This window comes from Tachysurus vachellii, chromosome 20 (assembly GCF_030014155.1).
Source record: "Tachysurus vachellii isolate PV-2020 chromosome 20, HZAU_Pvac_v1, whole genome shotgun sequence".
Classification (NCBI taxonomy): Eukaryota; Metazoa; Chordata; class Actinopteri; order Siluriformes; family Bagridae; genus Tachysurus; species Tachysurus vachellii.
Genome location: NC_083479.1, coordinates 2,222,366 through 2,243,246, shown reverse-complemented (window position 1 = coordinate 2,243,246; position 20,881 = coordinate 2,222,366). Strand labels below are relative to the sequence as shown.

At 40.2% G+C, this 20,881-nt stretch overlaps 3 protein-coding genes across 6 annotated transcripts; 2 read left to right on the top strand and 1 right to left on the bottom strand.

Moving 5' to 3' along the window:
• Window positions 1-3,286: 3,286 nt before the first annotated feature.
• LOC132863767 (histamine N-methyltransferase-like) lies at window positions 3,287-6,411 on the top strand. The gene is made up of 7 exons (XM_060896750.1): window positions 3,287-3,407; window positions 4,292-4,438; window positions 4,558-4,610; window positions 4,693-4,800; window positions 5,521-5,651; window positions 5,809-5,902; window positions 5,990-6,411. Exons 1-7 carry the CDS (start codon window positions 3,376-3,378, stop codon window positions 6,337-6,339), a joined length of 915 nt encoding a protein of 304 aa, XP_060752733.1. The 5' UTR covers window positions 3,287-3,375; the 3' UTR covers window positions 6,340-6,411.
• A 110-nt stretch (window positions 6,412-6,521) lies between these two features.
• On the bottom strand, window positions 6,522-13,019 carry slc37a4b (solute carrier family 37 member 4b). The gene is made up of 10 exons (XM_060896743.1): window positions 12,975-13,019; window positions 11,441-11,831; window positions 10,991-11,223; window positions 10,213-10,465; window positions 9,733-9,888; window positions 9,442-9,527; window positions 9,232-9,345; window positions 8,985-9,050; window positions 7,167-7,305; window positions 6,522-7,011 (listed from the first exon to the last, which is right to left on the bottom strand). Exons 2-10 carry the CDS (start codon window positions 11,586-11,588, stop codon window positions 6,845-6,847), a joined length of 1,362 nt encoding a protein of 453 aa, XP_060752726.1. The 5' UTR covers window positions 11,589-11,831; window positions 12,975-13,019; the 3' UTR covers window positions 6,522-6,844.
• Window positions 10,386-20,879, top strand: b3gat1b (beta-1,3-glucuronyltransferase 1 (glucuronosyltransferase P) b). 4 transcript variants are annotated; one of them, XM_060896748.1, is made up of 8 exons: window positions 10,386-10,516; window positions 14,011-14,170; window positions 15,693-15,802; window positions 16,058-16,115; window positions 16,907-17,032; window positions 17,254-17,732; window positions 18,246-18,542; window positions 19,712-20,879. In XM_060896748.1, exons 5-8 carry the CDS (start codon window positions 16,921-16,923, stop codon window positions 19,796-19,798), a joined length of 975 nt encoding a protein of 324 aa, XP_060752731.1. In that variant the 5' UTR covers window positions 10,386-10,516; window positions 14,011-14,170; window positions 15,693-15,802; window positions 16,058-16,115; window positions 16,907-16,920; the 3' UTR covers window positions 19,799-20,879. The 4 variants fall into 4 exon arrangements, with proteins under 4 accessions (XP_060752731.1, XP_060752729.1, XP_060752732.1 ...); XM_060896746.1 differs by having other exon boundaries at window positions 15,369-15,802; XM_060896749.1 differs by having other exon boundaries at window positions 15,369-15,806.
• Window positions 20,880-20,881: the final 2 nt, after the last annotated feature.

Sequence of the window (20,881 nt, the reverse complement as noted above, 5' to 3'; positions counted from 1 at the left end):
AGTCTATATTGTAGTTATTAGTCACCATCCTAAAGGGAATATTTAGTATCCTAACGGTTTTATCTATTCCTATTTGCATTGCTTTAAAGGCAAAGCAAATAATTGCTTTGTAATATTTGTCCTTTGGAGCTTATATCTCAAGATTCAAATTTAAGTCTAATTATCAACAGAGTTTGAATAATACATACTGTTCAGTACTGCCCTATTATTCTCTAGGTAACTTCATCTGTTGGTGAAAGTCTCGCTCTCTCCATCCTCGCCGAAGATTAGACCTTACATAGAGAGCATCCAAAATGTTTTTTTTTTATAGATATGCATAAGGAATCTTTACAGCCAAAAAAATACAAGTAAATAAATGCAACCAAGCAAGATGTTTTTACTTTTATTCTTTATCATACATTCCATGCATTTATGGAAAGAAAAACGTGTGTGTGATCTGTCATAAAAAAACTGAAGACTGAAGTGGATGTAAATACAGATAAAGTGTATTAAAAAACAAATGGCAAACAAATCCATAGTCAGGTAAAAGACCAAAACAGGGAATAACCAAACAAGATGGAAATGAGAACCTGAAACATGAGTAGCTTTGTAATTTCCAGTATAGCCAGTTAACACTTTTCCCTAACACAGAAATAATGAAGTGTTTACGTGCCGGGTGTGACAGACAGCAGGTGAGCGTAATCCTGGTATTCTAATCATTGCAATGTGGTAAGTGTAGTTTGGGGTAAAGACATATTTGTAGGTGTTGGTGGACTTGTTTGCACATGGGTTTCAGAATTCATCAATGTAGGCTATGATAAATATTGAAACAACTCTATGAATTGATGTTAGGAATAGCTCGGTCTCCTGGGGATCTTGGCTGGAGACATACAGCGAGCCTTGAGGCAAAATAGCTTCACATAATGAAGTGTTAGCTGCATACATGCCTGGCCAGGTGAGTGCTTGCAAGATCAGATTGCAAACCTTGTTGTTGTGCTATTGCATGTTGTCTTTCTTGTCCTCCTGCTGAATTCATACTGTAGTACAGTTGAATTAACCTTGAAGTGTGTCCGTTGTAGCCAGGTGTAGGTGTGCTTGCAGGGCTTTCTGGTAAACCAAGATGCCAAAGTTGATCTGAGTTCACCAAGATCTATCTATTTTGCCATGTAAAAGTCCACAATGTGTTTATTGCATGTCACGGTATTCGGTTAAAAAGCAGGCTAACAGGGAAACACTTACACTTTATATAAGTTGCTATCACAGTTTACATGGAAAAGTTCTGCGTGAAGCAAAATATACTTAAGAGGAAGAAATGGAAATCTTAAAAACTTCAGAATGTGCTGTTATAGGAAAATAATCAATGGTTGTCGGGGAATGAAGTGCAAGACTAGGGGCAATATATTCCTAGTAAATGTCCATGCAAATGTCTTTCTCTTTAAAGTAAATGGTGAGTGACATCAAGCCCTGTTCTGCTCTCGGAGATGCTCTCGATTTATATCAGACTCTCAGCCAGACCAGAAATTCATTCAGTTTGTTTATATATTTTTTTTTCTAGTGGATTATTTGGAAAAATCATACCTGAATCAGAAAAAAAAATAAGATACAGAATAATAATACAGAAATATATAATAAATAATACGGAAATACAGATGTGTGTGTAATTAAGCAGTTTATCTGGATTAACTGATCATTTAAGAAGTAAGCAAGACCGGATGATACCAACCTCATGGGGCTGAAGACCAATTGCCCGAATCTGCATTTGCTTTAGTTCGATACATCAGGCATAAAGTAAAAACCTCTTGAGACATTATTTATTCACAGCGAGTGACGCCCTTTCCAGTATGTTTTCTCAGGGTGGTTTTCCTCACTGTTTTTGCCTCTGGCTTGCTTAAATGAATAAAAAACTTGAATACTTGAAAATTCTTGAAAAACAAGAATTGAAGAAAATTATTTATTCGGTAGGAATAGAATAATTTGTATTATCAGTCGCATTGAAGCTTTGACTCATCAAAACGTTTTTAGGATTATGTGAATAATAATAATAATAATGATGATGATGATGATGATGATGATTATAATGATAATAAGTTCTACCTCCTACTGGTTTTGCATGACTGTTCTGTTCAGGGTTGATGAAGGATCACTGTGTTCCTGACTGTTGGAACCTTCAGCAATGCCTGATGCCATGATATCAACCATAAAACGAAAAAAAAAAAAAAAAAAAGCTTAAAGTTAACAATTTGGTTCAATTTAACTATAATAAAAAAAAGGCCAGTTAGAAATGTTTTAGTACAAAGACTAAACAAAAGGAAAAGACCAGTTATGTAACCTGTTTGCATAAGTATACACAACCCTTAATTCATATTTTGTAATAGCATTTGTTACTTTGTGACTTCGCTTTTTTTTTCTTTGACGGGTTTCTTCATTTATGATGTAATAGAATTGTAGAAGGTGAAACTGTTGGTGAAACTGTTGCTAGGCTTTTTACTATAAGCGGCCTATTTTCTACAGCTACAAATTCCACCGTCAAAGATTTGCTCCGATCAGACCTCCATCAATTTTTTTAATTTTTAAATTAGCTTGTATTTGTGTACCAGCATCTTTAATAAAACTTTCAGGCTGCACTTGCATCCCTCGTGACGGTTTGTAGTAATACATACAGCGCTCTGACTTTTTGGTGTCATATGCTGCCACCACCATGCTTCACCACTGGCTGTTAGGGTTAGAAACTCTTTTGTTTTTGGGACAAACATTAAAGTCTATAAAATATTCTGGCACCAGATTTTTTTTGTTGTTGTATAATTGGCTTCCTTGAGCCTTGATCCATGATCTTTCTATTTCATTTCCTGTCGAAACAGGATGTTGTGCAGAATAAAAAACAAGGTATTCTCTGAGTCTAGAGCCTACACATGTATTATTTATTGTGAACTCTACACATCCTGGATGAATATTTTAGTGTAATAAACCTGCCTATAGGTGTTCTATACTCATATTTAATCACTGGGTTGATGCAGTCGGCTAAACGTTATTTACACTCAGTATTTACTTGACATTTCAACCAAAATTCCAGTTTGGGGTCAAGTTAAAGTTTCAAGACGGTTTTCCTGCATGACGTGAAGGCTTGGATTAATACACAAATACATTTTTCAAACCATACACAGGTTTTAACTTCAGTTATAGATGAATATAAATCTGTAATGTTCCAATTTTCATATATATACAGCTCTGAAAGGGCATCATGCTAATATACAGTCATCCTGCTGTCTGATATTTTATTGAGTTAAAGGAGGAGCATCCAGTTCTGTAAATACTAGATATCTTGCCATGGGCGGAGCTACAGCTTTAAAAAGATCAGCGTAAATTCTGAGATGAAGGGGTGTTCCTGCACAACTGTACATGTCCACAGAACAACAGGCTGAAGACAGCAAGTAAGTGTGTGTGTGTGGGTGTCAGTGTGTGTGTGTGTGTGGGTGTCAGTGGGTGTGTGTGTGTGTGGGTGTCAGTGGGTGTGTCTGCAAGCAATTCTTTATGGTAATTCTTTAAAATTAAAATTAAAATTCATATGCAGTCTTTGATAAAAAACCCTTTTCAAGAGATTTCTAACATTCTCAGTACAGAAATAAAATGCATGATACATATTTAATGTAAAAACTAGATTTAGAACTTTCAGATAATTTGACCTGCAAATTTCTTTGAACCGCCTGTGAGGAAATGCAAACTTTAGCAAAAGGCAGTTAAAATGATCCGTCACACAACGTTGTTATGTGAATGCACCAAATGTCTTTCTTACTTTATTTTTCTTTACATTATGAACCAGACAGTTGCAGACAGTTGTAAGGAAATTACAACATGTAGAAACTGAAAGTAAAAACAATGTCGGGAGGGAAAAGAAAAAAAAAAGTTTAAGGAAATATTAAGGAAATGTTATCATTTGCAAGTAAAATTCAAATGTACTAAGCAGAAAAAATGTAAATTGAAGAAGAAAAAAAGGTGTTTTTGTCACGGCGAACGAGGATGATAGAGTGTGTTTAGAGATATAGAGTCGCTTTGTGTGTGTGTGTGTGTGTGTGTGTGTGTGTGTGTGTGTATATGTGTATGTGTGTGTATAAGTGTGTGTGTATAAGTGTGTGTGTATAAGTGTGTGTGTATATGTGTATGTGTGTATATGTGTATGAATATATGTGTATATGTGTATGTGGGTGTGATACGAGAAAATCAGTACCTTCAATCAAACTGGTTTAACGATGCTTCTTGCTTGACGCCACTATGTTGTGCAATCCGAGCTGACAGCTACAACGTTTCCGTATTTCAGGAAAAAAATAAAAACAATAAAGATGCAGAGCCTTCTGGACGACTATTCTGAATACTTTCTGTCCTTTGAGCTGCTGTTGGCGAATTCTGCCGAACACCAGTGCATGAAAGATTTCATCCATACGACTCTTCCAGACATCCTGGCCAAGTATACACGCACACACACACACACGCACACACACACACACACACACACACACACACACAAAGCGACTCTATATCTCTAAACACACTCTATCATCCTCTCTCTCTTTCTGCCATGTGCAGCATCGGATCAGGAGAATCCACTCTGAACGTGATGGGAGTAGGAACCGGATCAGGTAGGTTGACTCTTTCTCACGTGGTTGGAGCTCCATAAAGGGATCTGCATCATCTTTCTTAAAAGCCGTCGTCTTTCTCCAGGTGAGATCGACCTGGAAATTCTCAAACTGCTGCACAAAATGCACCCAGATGCCAAAGTGGAGAACGAGGTGGTGGAGCCCAGCGACGTCATGATTAACAAACATAAAGGTAAAGAATGAACAAGAATCCCAGAAAGATCAAGTATCTTAGCAGGTTAAAGTATCATCAGTCTAAGCAGAGTGAATATTTTAATTAACCAAATATAAGATTATTAAACCAATTTCTAGACCTTTGCTCTAATGTCAAGCTTTTAAGCTTTCTTCTAAAATCGTTCAGAGTTCAGGAACTTCGCCTTTAAATGTGTGAATATTAAGCATACACACACACCCACACACACACACACACACACACACACACACAGTGTGTTTTTTTTTTACACTCCAGTGTGTATTTTAAATACTCAGAAATACCTCACTGAGACTAAATACCCAGGATTTTTAGGACAAATTATGCAATGGTTATGAGCAAAAAATTGTTTTCTTGCTTGTAACCAGCAGGTGGTGCTGTTTCTTTATTATTTTTGGTCTGAAAATTTCAAGTTCCAACATACGGTCGATGAGAATTGAGTGGCTCAAAAACAAAATTAAATAAAAGAATTCATAAATGAAATCAAAGGTGAATGTTTTATTCGTTTAAAGCCACCGATCCCAAAGGTTCCAGTCATCTTTTAGACTTTTTTAAGCATAAAATTGGTAAAATGGTGAGTCGGTGACTTTCTAACAGGAAATCCTACGTTTCTGCAGCATAACAGTAACTGAATGTGAACCTGCTCTTGCTCTTTAGACTATAGAGTAGACTTAGGCTGGTGTGTGACATTATTTCTTCTAGCTTTATTATCCAAAACGCCCGGACTCGATTACGTGAACTTCACTTTTAATGAGATGACTGCGGTGGAGTTTGAGAAGGAATGGAAGACCAGGAACTCTGAGAAGAAGATGCACTTTATTAACATGATTCAGGTTCGTACCTGCACTTCTGGATATTCCTTTGGTTTGATGAAATATTTACGATATATATAATAAATATATTATATCGACTGTGATATTAAGTATAAACACAGGAATGGCTTTCTGCTCTATTGAAGACTGAAGAGCCTGATTTACTGTTTTATTATAGATGCTGTACTATGTGGAGGATCCAGAGGCCACGCTTTCCTTCTACAGAAGTTTACTGCACAAAGATGGCAAAGTCCTCCTCATCCTGCTGGCAGGTAAACAAACCCAGTTTACTTCAATCTGAGGCACAGGACAAGGAGTGAGTGAGTGAGAGCTTTGCTAACACACAGCGTTCCCTGCAGGTGAATGTGCATGGGCCAGGCTAGCAGAAGTGTGTGAAGATCAGATGTACAAGCAGGGAACTGTGCAGAACTTGACAACCAGCGAAATCAAGAGCTTTCTGGATTCCAAAAAAATCCCTTACAAAAACTACAAACTCCAGTCCCTGATGGACATCACTGAGTGTTTCATACCTGGAGATAAAAAAGGAGACAGGCTACTGGATCTCCTGACCGAAGTGATCGAGTTCCGTAAGACCGCTTCACCAGAGCAGAAGGAGAAAGTGATGGAGTTTCTAAAACTAAACAGCCAAACTGTGAACGGCAGGATCCTGTTCGACTGCAGCACCGAGGCCTTGCTGATCGACGCATAGTTGATAGAATCCAGTTGTTATAAGCAGTGCAAGTGACATGTTTGTGTTTGAAATAAAATGTCTGGTGCCATATTCCTGAATCATATTATTTTTTAAAATCTGTTTATAATATCTGTTTGTCTGCTTCACTGAATTCTTAACAGATGAAAATTGTAACACACGAATGCAAGAGATTTTATTTTTCTCATCAATTAATTTTTTAGCTCAAGCACCAGCTTTCTATATTTTTATTTATTCAGTAATTCAGTGTATAGATATTTATTAGCTCAGTCAACCCCAAGTTCCAGTTGCTAGTGTAGAACTTCAGTGTAGAACACGCCGAGTTCATTTAGACAAACTTATTACTAAAGACAAATACGATAAGTGAAGAAATGTTTTTTCGGAGCAGAGATGATACACAGTTGCTGAGTTGCTTTGTTGTAGCTCAGTGATTTCACATTGGCAGGGTTTCAGTATTGTAGTTGGGCTCTGTGTGTGTATGTGGGGGGGTGGGGGGGGGGGGGTGTCAGTCTTTCTTCTCGTCCACTCGTCCCATTTTCGTGCGCATGTTGCGCAGCATGAAAAACCAAACAGTGGTCAGGGTGCAGGTCACCTCCGCTACCCAGAAGGCCGTGTCCCAGCTGTAGCGCTTGGCGATGGTGCTGAATGGCAGGCCGGCAAGGAACGCCCCAACTGATACACACACACACACACACACACACACACACAGAAAAAGCATTTATGGAATGCTTCACAACAAGCATGTTGTTATATTGAGTATTTTAAATGTAAATCCTAAGATTATATTTCTTAATAATCTTAAGCAGTAAGTCAGATATAAGACGCACCATTTGCCATAAGTGCTACGATGGCATGTGATGTCCCACAGAAGTTCGAGGGAGCGCTCTCGCTAGCAATCACCCCGAACAGCGCGATAGGGCCGTACGACGAAAATCCAAAAGCAGCACCGAGAGTTAAAATCCAGAGCTGTGTGGAAGGAAAGGCAGGAATCTCATTTAAAATAACAGCTCTTTAAAAAGAGGCGTGACTGACAGTTTTTTGTGTGAAGGAGGCATGGTTTGTGTTTCATTAGTAGTAAAGGGGGCGTGGTTTGTGTGTGTGTATCATTAGTAGTAAAGGGGGCGTGATTTGTGTGTGTGTATCATTAGTAGTAAAGGGGGCGTGATTTGTGTGTGTGTATCATTAGTAGTAAAGGGGGCATGGTGTGTGTATCACTAGTAGTAAAGGGGGCATGGTGTATGCATCATTAGTAGTAAAGGGGGCGTGGTTTATGTGTGTCATTAGTAATAAAAGGGGTGTGGTTTGTGTGTGTATCATTAGTAGTAAAGGGGGCGTGGTTTGTGTGTCTCATTAGTAGTAAAGGGGCGTGGTTTGTGTGTGTATCATTAGTAGTAAAGGGGGCGTGGTTTGTGTGTATCATTAGTAGTAAAGGGGTGTGGTTTGTGTGTGTATCATTAGTAGTAAATGGGCGTGATTTGTATGTGTCATTAGTAGTAAAGGGGCGTGGTTTATGTGTGTATCATTAGTAGTAAAGTGGCGTGGTTTGTGTGTATATCATTAGTAGTAAAGGGGGCGTGGTTTGTGTGTATCATTAGTAGTAAAGGGGCGTGGTTTGTGTGTGTGTATCATTAGTAGTAAAGGGGCGTGGTTTGTGTGTGTGTATCAGTAGTAGTAAAGGGGCGTGGTTTGTATGTGTATCATTAGTAGTAAAGGGGCGTGGTTTGTGTGTGTGTATCATTAGTAGTAAAGGGGCGTGGTTTGTGTGTGTGTATCAGTAGTAGTTAAGGGGTGTGGTTTGTGTGTATATCATTAGTAGTAAAGGGGCGTGGTTTGTGTGTGTATCATTAGTAGTAAAGGGGCGTGATTTGTGTGTGTGTATCAGTAGTAGTAAAGGGGAGTGGTTTGTGTGTGTGTATCATTAGTAGTAAAGGGGCATGGTGTGTGTGTGTGTATCAGTAGTAGTAAAGGGGAGTGGTTTGTGTGTGTATCATTAGTAGTAAAGGGGCGTGGTTTGTGTGTATATCATTAGTAGTAAAGGGGCGTGGTTTGTGTGTATATCATTAGTAGTAAAGGGGCGTGGTTTGTGTGTGTGTATCATTAGTAGTAAAGGGGCGTGGTTTGTGTGTGTGTATCATTAGTAGTAAAGGGGGCGTGGTTTGTGTGTGTGTATCATTAGTAGTAAAGGGGCGTGGTTTGTGTGTGTGTATCAGTAGTAGTAAAGGGGTGTGGTTTGTGTGTGTATCATTAGTAGTAAAGGGGCGTGGTTTGTGTGTGTATCATTAGTAGTAAAGGGGCGTGATTTGTGTGTGTGTATCAGTAGTAGTAAAGGGGCGTGATTTGTGTGTGTGTATCAGTAGTAGTAAAGGGGTGTGGTTTGTGTGTGTATCATTAGTAGTAAAGGGGCGTGGTTTGTGTGTGTGTGTATCAGTAGTAGTAAAGGGGTGTGGTTTGTGTGTATATCATTAGTAGTAAAGGGGCGTGGTTTGTGTGTATATCATTAGTAGTAAAGGGGCGTGGTTTGTGTGTGTGTATCATTAGTAGTAAAGGGGCGTGGTTTGTGTGTGTGTATCATTAGTAGTAAAGGGGGCGTGGTGTGTGTGTGTGTATCATTAGTAGTAAAGGGGGCGTGGTTTGTGTGTGTGTACCTCTTTCTCAGACAGCCCAGTGAGGACAGAGATTGGATGGAGAACAATGACCCACAACGGAGCTTCCTAAATGGACAGAAAATAATGAATACAGATTCAGTAAAGTTGAAATTCTATGTCCATACTAATCATTTGTTACATAGAAGAAAAGAGAACACTTTGTTCGTACTAGTAAGGTCGTATAAAAATGTGGATCAAATCACCTTTAAATTATTTAGTACAGAATAAAATCAGATGCAGTACGTACTTCTGGGACATCAGGAGTGAGGGTAACTCGGAAGAGATACATGGACAAGGACATTCCTGCCATCATGAGTAGGAGGAGTGTGTGTCGGGGGTTGCCGTACGTGCCCAGTCCTTGCTGTTTAAACCACAATTAAACAGTGGTTAGTTTATACTGTTGAGCTGTTGCTGGTTGTAGGAAAATGTATACACACACACACACACACACACACACCCGGGCAACGGCTCTGTCAGAGATGAAGCCTGCTGCGAGGCTACCAGCAAAACCACCAACCTCCAGCGCGCTCATGTACGAACTGCCTAGAAAAAAAAGAATCAAGGGCATGACTGTAGATCTGATAACAGCTCCTTAAATTAAACACTTTAATACAAATATCTAACAATTAAATGTAACTTTTAAACCAATGTACACATCTACTAATTAATCATTTTTTTAAAAATGTCAGGTTTTGTTTTGCTTTTTTCTTCCAGGTTAAAACGTCGGACTGTGGTGCTGCAGTCGTACCCATCATGGCCGTCTGGCCTTTCTCCTGCATGAGAAACAGCTGCCCCCAGTCGGTGCAGGCGATCTTCACCCCGAACACCACCAAGTATCCGAAGGACAAAACCCACAGGTACGGAGAGAGCAGGAACTCTTTTAACGTGCTCTCATCGTTCACGGCTTCAGAGTGAGGAAAGACAGAGAGTGGCTTAAGACAGTATTATACAGAAACTACAGTCATTAATAAAACTACTTCCTGTTGCATAACTATTTCTATAGAACTGTAATCAAACCCTTTGAAAGAGGCGTGGCGTGTTGTCTCAGCATCCGTGCGTCTCTCAGCAGAGAGTCGCTGTAGTGTTTTGACCTTCATACTGAATTTAAAGTCGTTTTGCTACCACCATTGAAATATTTCTGGATGGCATTATGCAGCAGGTTGGGAAAAGGAAAAGTAGTGTGTGAGAATGTTGACGAAAGAGGAGAACATATCTATCGAACCCTTACTTCCTTTTTTGCCTTTGCCTTTCTTGGTGCTGTGCTGGATGCTGGGCAGACCCACGTCTTTGGGCTCGTTCTTCACCAGCAGCAGGCAGACAAAAGCGAAGGCCATGCAGATGACACCGGAGGCGCAGATGATGCTCCGCCAGCTGTAGTACAGAGCCAGGAGTGTGGTGATGATGGGACCCACGCTGCCAGCCAGGTTCATGCTGCAGCACAGAACGGCCCACCACGTGCCAAACTGGGACGGCTCGAACCACTGCGGCGGGAAAACGGGGGACACTTTTACATAGTCTTTACACACACTGCTGTGAGTATTGTACAAATTGTTCTGTACATGTACTTAGTCAAAACCATACAAGGACACTGTGTGTGTGTGTGTGTGTGTGTGTGTGTGTGTGAGTGAAATGCCATTCTTTGTAATGTAAGACATTCAGAAAGCCTATTTATACTCAACCCTCACATACTTAAAATGCTTTGCATAAGTATTCACCCCCCGTGACCTCCCAAATATCATGAGTCTACACAAAATACCCCATGATGTTGAAGAAAGCTGGACTCTATATAGTCTAGTATAGTAGGCAAAATTATTTACGAAAATTAAAGAATGTGACACCTGATTTGCACACTAACACTGATTTGAAAGCTAACGCTAAAGTGCTGCCGACACTGAAAAACAGGTGCACGCTGAGCTACTGTAATGGGAAAAGGATAAGGATAAGATCGCATGTTGTCAAAATGTCTTGAAACGTGAGCCGGGGCATGGACATAGTAATTGCCTTACCTTGCGCAGCACTTTGCCACATGGCGGCCAGCCGAATCCTTGGCCGAGGCCATTCAGAAACCAGAGCAAAGTAAAGGCTGTGAGGGAAGAGGACTGAGAGAAGAGCACGTTGATGGCTCCGACGATGAGGAGGCCGGAGGAAAAGAGCCAGCGTGCGCTGATCTGATCCGACAGCACTCCGCTGATGAACTTACTGATAGCGTATGCCAGGGTCTGACTGCTCGTGATCAGACCTGAGACAGAAGATTGGGGTGTCTCTTTAAAGACTGAAGATCACACTTTCTGCAAAACTCCATATCTTATAAACATGCAGTAAAATAAAGAGTATATTTTGTCTACATATTATCATTAAGTAAACAACTTGATAGTGATATCAGAATATAGCCAACATACTGATTCCCAAACATTAAGGGACACTCCACAGCTATTACTGCAACAATCGAGACTCACCGAGTTCCTCCTTATCTAGCTCGATCTCCTCCAATACCGATGGCATCAGAAAGGAGAACGTCTTCCGGTTGAAGTAGTAAAGCAAGTAACCCAAAAACATTGAGGTGAAAATGACAGAGCGGTAATAGCCATAACCGGTAGCCCCCATGATTGAGACCACTGAGATGAGGAATGTTTTGAAAGATGAAAAAAATTCAGTTGCAGACCCTTCAAAACCTTTAAGAGGAGATAAGCGAATATATCTGCCGAGAATGATCTCAGCTCCACACAGGACAGATTCGATCCAAATCCTGAGGTAGACCCTGAAGTTGTAGAACAATCAGCGGTTCGTTCCTTCAGCTTCTTTTGGTCTTAAACAAATCTGAACTTCTTCTGCTCATCACTGATGGCACTTGGAAATAAAGAAAGAAATAAGTTATAAAAGCATCAAGTAAACTAGTTCTTCAGTATTATTGGCAGATGTTGGAAACCAGCCCTAAAACTCAGTCATGCAAAATTTTGGTTGCACTTTAACAGAAGTTTTAAATCCATCTGATGATCAGATTTATTAAATTTGTCCTTGAAACCACAGCAATCAATCAATTAATAAATAAATAAATAAATATGGCACGTCGGCGGTCGCTTTGTACATTTGACTCTTTGGGAGAATCAAACTCAATCTACTCGATTCACGTTTTACCTTTCAAAGTAAGCTCGGATTCAAACGTTGTAAAAGAATATACATCGGAACAACAAAAGATTTTATTAGAAACAGATTAGAAAATAGAAACCACTGATAAATATACGACACACATTGTGTTCAAAGGTACGGTTCATTTAATAAATATATAATAAAGGTTTTATTCTATAACTTTATTTAAATTTGACTTTACTTTATTTATTATATTAATAAGGGTTTATTATATAACGTTCTTTACACTCATAAATCAGAATAGCACCATGATTTAATTTGTTTATACAACTAACTCATTACTATTCAATTACAAATGTCAATTACTTTGGGGAAAAAGTTTAAAAATAACAAATAACAACATTTCCAAGATGTTGGAGAATTAGAATAAAAACAACACTGAAAAAGCCTAATCCAAAAATAAATAAATAAATAAATAGATAAATAAATAAAAGTTCCATTATTGCCAATGTTGAGATTTTCTTCCTGTTTACTAACTGAATCGCTTCGATCGGTTCACATAAACGAGTCGTTCATATAAGTGTCGATTCGTTTATGTTCCAGCCCGTCAGCTGTTATTCTTCACAAACCATGAGACGACTCATTCTTACAATTATATGCGAGCAAAAACACTGACGGCATAACAGAAAACTGCAGGTTAATTTTTAGAGATTTATATTTATACTTGTCAGTATGACTAAAGAGTCGATTCAAAGAATCGTTAGAGGACATGCAAACAGCGACGGATGTACATACGGTGCAGATCATTTTTATACACATAGGTTCGTGTTTAAAACAAAAGAAAAACATGCATTTAAATGCATTTAAGTTCTAATTTCTCGGAATAAATGAAAGAAAATGTACCTCCATTTGCTCGAGACACACTAGCTCAAAACCGCTTGTTCTTGGAGGAGGTCCCGCCCTAAATCCCTGATCCTGAACTCTGATTGGCTGCCGGATTGTCAATCATTTCGGTGTGCAAGGCTTATCACGTGTGCAAAACAGTGAGGAAATAAGATAAAAAAAAAAAAAAAAGAGAGGTTTTTTTACATTTGAAAGATTAAACTGTGAATAAATTGCAGATGCAAATCCCACACGTACATATTGGTGGGTTAAACTCATGCATTTCTATTTTAAACCCACTAGGATTATTTTAGTCCTGCTCCACTTCCCTAACAGAACTTGGCACTAAAGGGAAAGTTCAAGGCATCAGTGCAATGGGACTAAAGCTCAGATTGCAGAATTCCATCAGGGGGGAAGTTTTGTTGTGAGGGAACTGTGAAGACTGCATGAATACACGACTGCAGATTACAGGGCTGTAAATGGAGCTCCATAATAAAACTCTTCTGATTGTGATTGAGTCACTTGAATTGAAATCATGAATCTTTTTTTTTTAAAGAATCATTTTGTCCAGACTGCAAAAATTGAAAGTTTATTTGTTTACAAAGTGGAAAAAATGATTAATGTAGACCACACACACACACACACTCACGCACACACACACACACACACACACACACGCTCACACGCACACACTCACACGCACACACTCACACTCACACACTCACACATACACGCACACACGCAAACTCACACACACTCCTTTATAGGCTTTGGGATGTCTAATGTTATCCTTATATTTATGGTGAAAACCTGATTGTGGCATCGTGCATGAGTGCAGCTGAAGGACAAGACTATGTGTGTGTGTATATACTTATTGTGTGTGTATGTTTGTGTGTCCGTATGGGAGAAAGACGATGTGATGTGCTTTTAAATGTGTGAGAGAAGAGAGCAAGAAAGAGAGGAGAGGAGAGGGAGAGGCAGTGTGCATGCTCACTGAGGGTGTGTGCTGGTTGTAAATCGGATTTATAAGTTAGCTGTGTGTCGGTGTGTTCTGCAGGCCTGAACCCTGTTTTGTGTGCCTGAAAGGGGAACATTAATCAGTGTGCCTTCAATTTAGAGGACACAGTAAACTGGCCTTGTGTTGCATCTTCGAACATCCGAATGGGGACGAGCAGAAAGTCAGAACTGGGCTGAACCAGCTCAGAGGAGCATCACAGGTAAAAAAAAGAAAAATACATACATATTTTATTCTTTCAAATGTGCGCTCTGACTAATCTGACTCCCTGCATGCAAATTTCCTTGCTTGGTAAACACGTTTTCAGAAAAAAACGAAAACAATGGAGAGTTTCACTCTTAAATTTGAACTTGCAAATCGATTAGTGGACATGTGGAATATGGATTTGGATGTTAAACTAGTCTCTGGGGGTGTTTGAGCAGAATTGGGACACGACCATGTGGGTTTGAACATTCCAGAAATCTTTATATATCAACCCACCACCGAGTTCTCACATCAGTCACAGTTACATAAGCAGAGAGAGAGAGAGAGAGAGAGAGAGAGAGAGACATATAGAGAGAGAGAGAATGAGAGAGAGAGAGACAGAGAGAGGGAGGGGGTGAGGGAGGGAAAGAGACATATATATATATATATAGAGAGAGAGAGAGAGAAAGAGAGAGAGACATAGAGAGAGAGAGAGCAGACTGGGAGAGGCAGAGAGTTGTCTGTCACATCGCTGTCTGCTTCCAGATTTGGTCCCTCAGTTGTCATAGCAACAGCCATTAGTCATCACTTCATTTGTGAGCACACACAGTTAAAAATCAGCTTCACACATTCTGTTTTAGAGCACAATTTAATCCCCATTATTAATAATTAGCTCACTCATGATGATGATGTAATAAAAGTTGAGTAAACACAAAATTTCAAGAGGAGCAGGACACTGAACTTGTGCCTTGAACTCGTGTGAACCTCAAATGTGTTCCTCTGCTGTAAAACTTGGCAGAAGATAATGATTAGGAATTATTCCAGTCTTCATTGCACATTTAGAGATAATATCCGTTCTGGTTTGAACCGGTTTTATTCTTCATCTCTACTCTCAAACCTTACATTGGGACAGGGGACGATATCTGGGCTTAGTAGCAGGCGAACAAAACTACTCTGACTTTGATTAATTAATTAAATAAAACATTTAGAGCGAAAACGTCTCTCTGTTCTGTGTCTGTCATTAATAAACTATTAATAATCTGTATTTAAAATAGCTGGAATTACAGGACGTGGAATTCATTTATTTAAAAGTTGACCTTTTTTGTGGAAATGGGGTAGATGTTGAATCTAGGACACTTTGTATATGACCTTAATTTACTGTGTGTGTGTGTGTGTGTGTGTGTGTGTGTTTGGGACCTCCTGCGTCCTGCTGAAAGGACTCGAGAGTAAGTGCAGCTTTTATACCGATGTAGTACTTCACATCTTCTCTTCTCTTCCACTGAAGCCTTCATGAATATTCATGAACGTTACAGCGCCCATCCAGAAGCCCCCGCTCTCCCTCCAAGCCACGTGATGCGAAAGACAAAAACGCACTCTCATATTTTTAGACACTTGACTGAGGAGATCTCGAGCCTGTTAGGCTGTATTTTCTTCTCTTTGTTCTGCCTTGCCAGTCTCCATCAGCGTCCACAATCGGTGCCTCTGTTGCTCGGATGAGAGGGGACATTCTTCCAAAGGGATGATTTTTCTCGTCTCCGCAGGCCCTGGCACCACGCGCGTCTGCCCCCGCACCGGCCTCAGTGCCAGGCTGGAGTCGCTCTCAAGCTGACAGACGCATACGAGCACTGCAAAGCGACAGGACCTGCGCATGGTTCGTGAGTATGGCTGATTTTTTTAAATCTGAGCTAGACACAGAAAATAATTTTCATTCATTCATTACTTCTTGTTATTATTATAAGTTAATGCTCCATCTTTAATCTCCATCATTGTCTGAGCTGCAGTGGATTTTAGGTAAGAATAAACCCATTGGATGGAACAGAAGTCCATGGAGGAACCCCTGGAGCTCTCGATGCTGCCTCCTGCACTGTTCCACTGACCTGTTACTTTTCTGCGTTGTGTGTTACAGATCCGTAATACGATGGAAGTGCTCAAGTGCTTACTCCAGCATTTTCTACTGAACACGTGTAAGTCCTTCATGTTCATATCCTTTTGTTTTATTCTCATTCTTCAGTAATGGTCTTGAAGTTGGGTAACATATTAAATGCATCTCAATCTCTTGGACAGCAGCGATTATTTAATAGGGGGCCAAGCACTTATTTTTCTCCACTAAAACAGAAGAACCTTAATTTTTTCCCTGAAGTCTGATATGCTGATTCCTTGGCTTATTGAGAACAAATGTACAATTTGGACTAAATAATTGCTTGGTCTGCTAATAATTATTTTTTTCCTTTGTTTACTGAGAACAGATCTGCTTTTGGACCTTCACCCTCTTTGAGTTTCAGCTAAATTGAGACTGAGCTAATGAACCTGATTGTTCTATTCCATTTCATCAAAGAAAAATAAGTGCTTGGCGCCTTGATATAATATTTTTACCTGTGTTTAAGACGAACAGTTTGTCCTAGAGACTCTGATATCTTGGGTTATTTGGAACAATTCTCTCCACTCACTTGATTTGTGTGTTAAACATCACAATAATATGTGAAATGAATTTTTCGCAAACTAATCCTCAGTCTATTGGCGTGTGGTAACGAAATCGGTGCCAAGCTACTCAGCAGATTCGATGACTCGGTAATTAACAAAGTGATGATTGTTGAGCTTTTCCAACAACATGGCTGCCACAGTTCTGGTGCGGTGGAGATATATAGGCTTAGACAGCTGTAACTTGTGATTGTGGCTTGTGGAGACATTCACTGGGGATGAAATGACAAAAAGATCTCTCTCTCTCTCTCTCTCTCTCTCTCTCCACATGGCGTAGAGCAAGACTTGGACATGCCGAGGAGACGAGACATCCTTGCCTTTGTCCTGATTGTGCTGCCATGGACTTTACTCATCAACATGTGGCATCAGAGTCCTGTAACTCCACAGCCCGTCACACTCAAGAGTAAATCACCATATAAACATCTCTCTCTGAATGAGTTATATCATGTTTTATTACATTTAATGTATCTATATAAAAAATATTTTCCATTGACAGTACACCCTCTTGTGTTTTATACCTTAATTGTTAAATATTCTGGTAAAGCATGACATCATGCACGTCATGTAATAACAATCATCGCTTTTCCTCGCTTTTGTCTTGGTCTTATTATTACTCCTTCACAGATGTAACGAAAGTACAAAAGAATCACATCAGAGAAAAGTGCATCACAGATAACGTCGTCCGCCGTGGCCGCACGTTGGGGCGTCCCGCACCGTGGTCCGACCTTCTGCCCATCATCCACGTCATCACGCCCACCTACACCCGATCCGTGCAGAAAGCCGAGCTCACGCGCCTCACCAACACGTTCCTTCATGTCCCCAACCTGCACTGGATCGTGGTGGAAGATTCTCCACGCAGGACGCCGCTCGTCTCCAGGCTGCTGAGGAGCTCCGGGCTCAATCACACGCACCTGAACGTTGAGACGCCGCGAGTTCACCGGATGCGCAAGGAGGCAAGGGGTAACCGTGTACCGCGTGGAACGGTGCAGAGGAACCTTGGCCTGCGCTGGCTCAGAGAAAACCTTGGCCGTACGCCTCGCCACCAGGGGGTTGTGTATTTTGCTGACGATGACAACACATACAGCCTCGAGCTGTTCGAGGAGGTGAGAAGGACGGAAGTTCCGGAATTACAGATATTTAACATTTTATCATCGACGTGGAACTGTTATTTACTTAGCGCTGATACCAGAATTATTGGCACCCTTTATGAAAAGGATGAACCTATAAACAATGTAAAGCCATTTTTCCTCATATTTACAGCCAGGGGAACAATTCTGAATTTTTTGTCATTTTTAAAAAAATCTTTACATTAAATGTTTTGTATTAAAAAAATTAAAATCTTTTAACATTTTTTGTGACTTTAAAAATAAGACTCTTACGAACAACGGTCATTTTCTGTTTTATTCTTGATTTTATCTTTGTGAATCTGCAAAATATTCTTTGGAAGGGTGCCAATAATTCTGGAGGACGAATGCATTCTCCACAGAGGAACACATTAACAGATGGTAATTTCACTCTTGTCTGTAACTTAGGGCTGCATCAGTGATTTTTTTCCTATTTAGCAGGAAATAACCGATCTTGTAACCTCCTGATCGCCTGCGTTTTTTTTTCTTTAGATGCGTTCGACCCAGAAGGTCTCTGTCTGGCCCGTCGCCTTTGTAGGCGGCCTACGTTACGAGTCGCCTAAAATCAACAACCTGGGAAAAGTGTACGGCTGGAGCACCGTGTTCGACCCTCGGCGGCCGTTTGCGATCGACATGGCCGGGTTCGCCGTCAACCTCCATCTCATCCTCAGCAAACATCAGGCCTACTTTAAACTAAACGGGGTTAAAGGAGGATATCAGGAGAGCAGCTTACTGGGGGATCTGGTCACTCTCAGCGAGCTGGAGCCCAAAGCTGAGAACTGTACAAAGGTCAGCTCATAGAATCACTTCTTTTCTTAGTGTGGAAGAGAATTTCACAACAGTGTGTGTATTACTGACCTAATTACTGCTACTGCTCCTAGTACTCCTGCTTCTACTCCTACTTCTATCTTTTGTACTTCTTCTACTCCTCCCTCTACCAGTTCTACTGCTACTGCTGATACTTCTACCTCTTCTACACCTTCTCCCTTTACTACTACTCCTTCTACATCTACTACTACTACTGTACCTCTAATACTTCTACTCCTACTTTTGCTCCGTCTACTTCTACACCTTCTTCTTCTACCTCTTCTACTACTAATTCTATTCCTACTCATCCTACTCCTTCTATTCCTACTTCTACTGCTTCTACTTCCTCGTTCCACTCCTTCTATACCTACTTCTTCTTCTACTTCTACTCTGTCTACACCTCATTTAACTCTAACTACTCCCCCGACTTTTACTCCTACTTCTATTCCCGCTTCTACTCCTACGTTTTCTTCATCACCTCCTGTTACTAATAATCGTAGCTTTAGCTATTACGATTATTCCTATTAATATAGCGTTCAGCTTCAGTTCAGGCAGACCACATAGTCAAGCTCGGCTATCAGCTGATGTCAATTTTCTAACCCTGCCCATCAGTTGATCTGATTCCTAAGCGCACTATTGGTCCCTTTCAAACAAGGCGCCCTATTTAAATGCTTTTTTCAGTCTGTCTGCTTGGCTGTTTCCTCTGCATTGCTGCAACCCACCTCCACCCCTACTGTAGCTCCTCCTTGAAACTTTTTGTTTAACTTAATCAGTGTCATTCTGTTGTCACTGATGCAGGCTCTGTTCTAAATGGGGGATTTTGTCTTGCTGCTTTCCCAGTTAAATGGGAGATCGTCCCCCCACGAAGCTGCTGCAGTTCCCTGACTAGCTTTCATGGAGCTCATGAAAAGGATGGGGAATTCAGAACAGAGCCATACCGCCAAATGTAAATTTTATAAGCTTGCAAATCAAAAATTGAAATATGTCAAAGAATTGTCTTTATTTTGACTCAAGTGGTCCTGACTGAACTACAGTTATTATTGATGCATCTAACGATGGTTAGTTTACAGCAGTGAGGAGCGGATTGAGTAACAGTTTGAGCTGGAGTGTTAGTTTATCTTGTTGAAGAACGTTCTTGTGTGATTTTACAGGTGCTGGTGTGGCACACTCGGACCGAAAGACCTGTGCTAGTGAACGAAGGGAAGAAGGGCTTCACCGATTTCACCGTGGAGATATAATTAATAAAACACGGACTATTTGGGACGTTGCAATAACAATCTTTTACGATAAAAGTTACACGGCACTGAGTGGAAGTTGTACAAAGCCAAGGAACGATCGGATGAACAGAATTCTGAACTTCCTCTAAGCCGCTGGCGCTGGTATCTGGACGGATCTCTGTTTGCTCGCACTGAGGATCAGCAGCAGAAGAAAAGGGCCGTTGTTCGGCGTGAGTCAGCTCTGAGCAATAGCTTCATTATCACAACGATTGTAAACGTCATCTTTACCCCCGACACACTGAGCCATTGAGGTCTAAATGACAAATACCCCCACCCCACACCTCCCACCCACCCCCCAACCAACCCCAACTTTTAACACAACAAAAGTCAAAAAAATGTTCACACACAGCTTACACACACCGGACGGATATTTCACATGGTTTGCAAAAGTTTGCACACCCCTAGAACCAATTTTTGCAACATTTAGTGTGTTTAGTTTTATCAATGTTACGTCATTAACACAAATCCCCAACAGTTGAACAAATAGATTTAGTGTAAATTAGCGCAAGATTTAGCGACAGAGAGCGTCACAGCCAAACCTTGTTGATTTTCCTTTCTAGTTTCTACGTGGGTTGTGTTATTGCAAATTCATTTTTTCACAATGAAATATTTAATGTTATAGTGACTGGTGTAAATTCTCCTTACACGAAGTACAGGTGCGTAACTGGAAAGGTGTTAAATTACCACAATTGACCCAATTTAAAGGATTACAAATCAACAAAGAGGAAGCAAATGAAACTTGTATTAGACGTTTTTCTTTCTTTTGGAATTAAGGGAAAAAATATATCTCAGATTTGCCATTTTCTAAAAATATGGTATTTTTTTTCCACAACCTTCTACAGCTCATTGTGGTCAAAACCCCTTATTTGCCCTAATAAGCCATTGTTGTTGTTGTTGTTTTTATGCACGATCGCACAGATTTTCAAAAGATACACCTTTGCAGGAGTCCCTTTAATTTGTGTATTGGCTTCGTTTTTATTTTTGCATTTCTACTTAGCCTACTACAGATAAGATTCAACCGGCAATAACAATAAAAACCGACGC